This window comes from Rhinopithecus bieti, unplaced genomic scaffold (genome assembly GCF_001698545.2).
Source record: "Rhinopithecus bieti isolate Rb0 unplaced genomic scaffold, ASM169854v2 scaffold_44948, whole genome shotgun sequence".
NCBI lineage: Eukaryota > Metazoa > Chordata > Mammalia > Primates > Cercopithecidae > Rhinopithecus > Rhinopithecus bieti.
In genome coordinates, this window is record NW_016818762.1 from 306,404 (window position 1) to 313,584 (window position 7,181).

Here is a 7,181-nt window from a genome sequence, read left to right on the forward strand (position 1 = left end):
GCTTGAGCCACCGCGCCCGGCCAACATTTTTTTTTTTATATTGAAAACAATATTGGAGGGAATGAGAGCTGTTACATAAAAGAGAATACTTGTATTTTTTTTTAATCCTTTTTACTCTGGTTAAATTTTGAATAAAGTAGTCTCAGCAAATAGGAATATTGTTTTAAATATAGATGGTCCCCAGCTTACAATGGTTCAACTTAGAATTATTATTATTATTTTTTTTTAATTTGAGACAGAGTCGCCAGGCAGGAGTGCAGTGGCGTGATTGTGGCTCACTGCAACGTCCGCCTCCTGGGTTCAAGCAATTCTCTTGCCTTAGCCTCCTGAGTAGCTGGGACTACAGGCGCATGCCACCATGCCCAATTAATTTTTTTTTTTTTTTTTTTTTTTTTTTTTTGAGACGGAGTTTCGCTCTGCCACCCAGGCTGGAGTGCAGTGGCCGAATCTCAGCTCACTGCAAGCTCCGCCTCCCGGGTTCATGCCATTCTCCTGCCTCAGCCTCCCGAGTAGCTAGGACTACAGGTGCCCGCCACGTCGCCCGGCTAGTTTTTTGTATTTTAGTAGAGACAGGGTTTCACCATGTTAGCCAGGATGGTCTCGATCTCCTGACCTCGTGATCCGCCCGTCTCGGCCTCCCAAAGTGCTGGGATTACAGGCTTGAGCCACCGCGCCCGGCCAATTTTGTATTTTTAATAGAGGCAGGGTCTCACCATGTTGGCCAGGATGATTTTGGTCTCTCGACATTGTGATCCGCCTGCTTCGGCCTCCCAAAGTGCTGGGGTTACAGGTGTGAACCACGGTGCCTGGCCCTCAACTTAGAATTTTTTGACTTTACTATGGTGCGAAAGCGATACACAGTAGAAACCATACTTTTAAGTACCCATAACAACCATTCTGTTTTTATGTTTAGGTCAGAATTTAGTAAGTTACATGAATTCAGTAAGTTTCTTATTATACAATGAACTTTGTGTTAGGTGATTTTGCCACCTGTTGGCTAATGTAAGTATTCTGACCACTTTTAAGGTAGAAAAAATTGTAAAGTTGAGCTTTTTGCTCAGGCTTAAAATTTATTTTAAAGCTCCTAATATGATTACATAAAGATGTACTGTGATGACTCAGAGGCTGATGCAGGAGAATGGCTTGAACCCGGGAGGCAAAGGTTGCAGTGAGTTGAGATTGCGCCACTGCACTCCAGCCTGGGCTACAGAGCGATATTTCATCTCAAAAAAATAAAAATAAAACATAATTGGGGGTGGGACAGAGTAGAGAACAAAGTGGGATTCATATAAGATCCTAATTCTTTTTTATTTTTATTTTTTTGTGATGGAGTCTCACTCTGTCACCCAGACTGGAATGCAGTGGCGTACCCTCAGCTTGCTACGATCTCTATTTCCTGGGTTCAAGTGTTTCTCCTGCCTCAGCCTCCCAAGTAGCTGGGATTACAGGCACATGCCACCAAGCCTGGCTAATTTTTGTATTTTCAGTGGAGACAGGGTTTCACCATGTTGGGCAGGCTGGTCTCAAACTCCTGACCTCAAATGATCCACCTACCTCGGCCTCCCAAAGTGCTGAGATTACAGACATTAGCTACTGTGCCCAGCCTTGACCAATATTTTATAAGCATGCAACATGAATGATAAATTAGTTTTGAATATATGTGGGATTTTCACTTCTGACATTTTGGCAGAGTAATGCTGGATAAAAATATGACAAACATTTTCTTTTATTAATAAATGCTTAGCTCCCTCCAAAACAAAGGAAATCCCTAGGGGATAAACTATAAACCACTTCACCATCTGGAGATTTTGATATTCTCTAACCCAGAAGGCTTAGATTTAATTAGCAGTGTGCAGGGAGGAGGCAAACCATGGGCTTGCTTGGAGTCAGAATTAGATCTAAAATTTGGTCCTCCCTTTGACCTTTGGTACTAAAATGCAGAAGGCCCTGGATTTTCGGAGGTAAAAGTCTGACCCTGGCCTTTGGGGGAAAAAGTCTCGCCTGAAAACTGATAGTTATGCTCCTATACTCATTACAATTTGGGGTATGAATTTATTACTTTCTGCATAATCCAGGAACTTCCAAGCTGAGCAGTGAACAAAATAGTTTCTGGTTATAATTCCCAAATTCCTGGCAGAAACAAATGCATAATCTCTCTGCAAGGAGATACCCTTTGTATCTTTTTACTTAAATAAAGGTAAATTAAGTCTACTAAACTTACAAAGAACCCAAGAAAACAGTCTACATTGAGTCAGCAAATAAATCAGACCTCCAAGAACTTTAAATAGTAGAATTATTAGATATAGACTGTAAAATAATTTAACATGTATTTAAAGTACTTAAGGAAATAAAAGACTTCCATAGAAATGATATACCAAAATAGGCTATAGATATTTGAAAAAAGAATAAAATAGAACTTGTACAATGAATATAGGCATTGAAATGTACAACTAAATGGATGCATTAAGAAACTGAGCAAAAGTTAGAAGAAGTGGGAGATAGATCAGAAAAGAAATTTCCCGGAATTCAACACAGCAGTGACAGTGAAATAGAAGAGGCAGTTTTCAAAAAGTAAAATGAATCATATGTAAACATGGATGAGAATTTTGATTAAAATTAGTGCATTTTTGGTGAAAAATGTAGTGTTACCTATAGCACTATTGCAGTGCTTTCTTGCATTATAAAATTTTCTGGCAATATAGCCTTAAAAATTGGTTACATCCAATAGTGCATTTCTTAGACCATCAAAAAAATAAAATCCAGTATTTTTGTATCATATAATGAAGTAAACTCATTACTAAATATAATGAAATAACTTTAGCACCAGAAGGATTCTAAAATAATTTTTGACATAAATAGAAGTTAGCGAACTCATTTAATCCCACAGGCCTAGGTAATGACAGAGCTACAGCTAGAAGATTCCAAGTCTAGCATTTTTTTCTCTGTGTTTTGCTGCATATTTTAGACATGTAGATTTTCAAGATCAAAAGTTTAGATTTTAAAGCATTTTGGAAAAAGCTGAAGGTGTGTATAAGGCATTGCTAATATAATATAAGCAGTTCTTTTAACCAGTAATGTTTTTAATGGAATTACTCTTGCTTTCCCCATGTTGCTTTATCAGAGCAAGATATGTGAATTACATCAAAACATCAGAGGTTGTCAGACTGCCCTATCCTCTCCAAATGAAATCTTCAGGTCCACCTTCTTACTTTATTAAAAGGGAATCGTGGGGCTGGACAGACTTTCTAATGAACCCGATGGTATGTATCAGGCTAAAATAAAGCACTTTACTAATACCTAATTTGCTTCTAGGCAGTGGCAACTTCAAACCCCTGTGAGATAGAAAGCTGAGGTCAGATTGGTGGAAGAAAGGATAATTGTGAGTAGTTTGCAGATTTCAGAAGAACAGTGGCTTTGGGAATACGTAATGAAGAAAATATAATGAGAATTGCACTGTAGATTTGATTATTGAAATGTGTAATAGAAATTGAATAAATGCTTATGATAACATTTTACATTTCAAATAGAATAAGAATATTCAGTAAGTCAGTCATACCTGGAGCTGTCTCATTCTTCATATTACCTGCATATTTTTTGTTTTTGTTTTTCTTTTTTGACTTTTTTTAGACGGAGTTTTGCTCTTGTTGCCTAGGCTAGAGTGCAATGGAGCGATCTCGGCTCACTGCAACCTCTGCCTCCTGGGTTCAAGCGATTCTCCTGCCTCAGCCTCCTGAGTATCTGGGAGGCATGCGCCACCACGCCCAGCTAATTTTGTATTTTTAGTAGAGATGGAGTTTCTCCATCTTGGCCAGGCTGGTCTTGATCTCCTGACCTCAGATGATCTGCCCGCCTCGGCCTCCTAAAGTGCCGGGATTACAGGCATGAGCCACTGCGCCTGACCATACTACCTGCATATTATTGGTCCATTGATGAATGTGCCATCATTTATTAACCAGCCCCTATTGATAGCACAAGTAAGGATTTCTTTCTCTTTTTTTAACATGTGTAGTGAAGAGAAAAGTTATTCTATGGTAATTAAGTAGTTGGCATATGAAACCGATGTCATGATACTCACTAATAATGAAACACTAATAGCATGCATTCTTTAAACATTTGTTTTTGTTTTTAATTATTGTGGGTACCTAATAATGTACATTTATGAGGCACAAGTGATGTGTCGATACAGGCATATGATGTGTATTGATCACATCAGGGTAATTGGGTTATCCCTTATCTTAAGCATTTATCATGTTTTTGTAAATGTTAGGAGCATACCAGTTCCACTCTTTGATTGTTATTTTAAAATATGCAATAAATTATTGTTGACTATCATCAAGAAAGCAGTTTTTAGAAACAAATCGGCCTTTTCTTTTGCTGTTTTTAAAAACTGAATTGATGTCTTAGAATTTACCTAAGTAGGCCGGGTGTGGTGGCTCATACCTGTAATCCTAGCACTTTGGGAGGCTGAGGTGGGCGGATCACGAGGTCAGGAGTTCGAGACCAGCCTTGCTAACATGGTGAAACCTTGTCTCTACCAAAAATATAAAAAGTTAGCCGGATGTGGTGGTGAGCACCTGTAATCCCACCTACTCGGGAGGCTGAGACAGGAGAATTGCTTGAACCAGGGAGGGTGGAGGTTGCAGTGAGCTGAGATTATGCCACCACACTCCAGCCTGGGGAACAGAGTGAGACTGTGTCTCAAAAAATAAAAATAAAAGAATTCATCTAAGTTTTGTTCATACTCCTTGCTGATAGCTGTTTAGATCACACATGATCTATATTCAGAGGCTGTATATCCCCTAGAGAGGAATAAATTAGTACCTAGGATCTGTTGTCAGAGATGAAGAGGCAAGAGGCAGACTGGATGGAAGAAGTCAGCAGTGAAACTCCAGAGCTTATTCATCTTCAATGTTCTCATTTCTGAAATTCTGTGGAAGTGTATCTAGCACTCCAGTGCGTGATGCTTCTAGGTCATTTTTCAAAACTGGTCTGCTAAAGTAGGTCAGTTTTCCAAGAACCACAGTCATCTGAAAAGAGCAGTTAGCTTGCCACTGGATCACCAATCCCATTGCCAGACTATACATTAAAAAAAAGCAAATAGATAGTTCCATTTGCAAACTATTTGTGTTAAATAACACAGTAAACTCTGCAAAAAGATAGGTGGGTGGCACAGCTATGAAGTGTCTATAAAGTCCAAACATACATACAGCAAACTTTTACATTCTATAACAGTCCACCATCGTCAGACAGACAGCACCTTGCTGTCATCAGAACCAGTTCAGTAGAATTGACATGGTTGCTACTAGTGTTATTGTATAGACAACATTTAAATCTTTAATTTCACCACTGATTGTTAAGTGCAGTTTTTGTTCTATTAACTGTAAAGTGGGGGAAAAATATTTTCTGGATTTTTTTTTTTTTTGCAGGTTATGATGATGGTTCTTCCTTTATTGATATTTGTGCTTCTGCCTAAAGTGGTCAACACAAGTGATCCTGACATGAGACGGGTAAGATGATTGTCCACCTATGGAATTTTTTTTTTTTTTTTAAGAGACAGAGTCTCTGTTGCTCAAGCTGGAGTGCAGTGGCACAGTCAGTTTGAGTGGCCTCATCCTGGGCTCAAGCTATCCACCTGCCTCAGCCTCCCAAAGTGCTGGGATTATAGGTCTGAGACACCATGCCTGGCCCCATCTGTGGATCTTTGAACCATATTGTGATGTTTGCTCTATCCCATCGTAGCTAGGTGGCTTGGTTTTTCTCAATTTTATTCTAGTTCCCAAGCCAAATTAATCTAGCGGTTGTATTAACACAGTATCATGTTCCTGGCATTTAATTATTTCCTTCCATTAGACTAGATAAATTGTTAGTTCTGCCTGATTTAAAGGCCTGGATCTCTTTGTGTAGCTAAAACATCTTACTGGATCCTAGCCTCTTTGTTTGCCTTACTTTTTAAATAGCTGAAATGTGTAATAATTCTGGTATACTTAATCTAAATATTTTACAAAATGATTGCTCCTATGATCTGCCTTTACTTTCCACAACTCTCTTCAGAGTACATACTCAGTTTGTGTGTTCAGACACACAAAAGAAATGCAGATAGACCACGGGGGATGGATAAGTAGAGGAGTGACATTTGAATTCTGTACCACGAAACCATACTGGTTCAGCAGAGGGAGAGGATTTGCTAAGTAGGATGCTTGCAATTTAGTGCCACCACATTTTCTCTTTGAATATTGGCTGCCATTTGAACTCTTCATTTTTTTCAAAAAACAATTGTGCATTTTTCCATTCAACCATCAACAAGTATCTTCTGAGTTTCAAGGTTCCCCATTTTATTTAGTATATTGATGTGTTGACATTTTATTCATTCCTGAGTAAACATTTATTAATCAATTTCTAGGGTCTCGATACTGAGATACAGAAATGAATTATAGGCCATCCCTGTCATCAGTAGGCTCAGTCCAGTTAAATGTAGAAAATGGAATGGATTTATCAAATAGTCTTCTTGCTATCAGGGAATTTTGTGACTATTTCTTTTCTTTTTTCTTAATAGAAATTTATAGGTCTGAGACACCTTATTTCTTTAAGAAATAAGGTAAATAAAAATATTTGCTAAGGTAGTAGGTGATTACATTCTGTGGAAGGTAATAAGGTATCTATTCCAAGCAGGAATGGCAGAAAAATATTCATAGGAAAAGAAAGATTTTTGATATTTCAAAATGTCTTATTGGTAAATGTTTGCATTTTTGTTTCAGTGTTAGACTGAAAGTAATACATCCTACGCATTCCTTGTATATGTTAAGCCAATTAACTGTGACATCAGTAGAAGGAAACATCAGAAGTCACATTTGATTTAAGTTCATTCCAGCCGGGCACAGTGGCGCAGGCCTGTAATCCCAGCACTTTGGGAGGCCAAGGCAGGTGGATCACCTGAGGTCAGGAGTTCGCGACCAGCCTTACTAACATGGTGAAACGCCATCTCTACTAAATACCAAAAAATTAGCTGGGCATGGTGGCACATGCCTGTAATCTGAGCTACTTGGGAGGCTGAGACAGGATAATCGCTTGAACGTGGGAGGCGGAGGTTGCAGTGAGCCAAGATTGCGCCATTGCACTCCAGCCTGGGCAAGAAGAGCAAAACTCTGTTTAAAAAAAAAAAAAAGGCCGGGCGCGGTGGCTCA

General features: G+C 38.9%; 1 protein-coding gene across 1 annotated transcript in view; it reads left to right on the top strand.

Annotated features, from left to right (window-relative positions):
- The window catches only part of EMC7 (ER membrane protein complex subunit 7), a 19,575-nt gene that overhangs the window by 9,159 nt on the left and 3,235 nt on the right, over nucleotides 1-7,181 (top strand). The window contains exons 3-4 of the mRNA XM_017857446.1: nucleotides 3,122-3,260; nucleotides 5,427-5,507. Coding sequence (XP_017712935.1) covers nucleotides 3,122-3,260; nucleotides 5,427-5,507 — 220 coding nt within the window. The remainder of the gene's footprint in view (nucleotides 1-3,121; nucleotides 3,261-5,426; nucleotides 5,508-7,181) is intronic.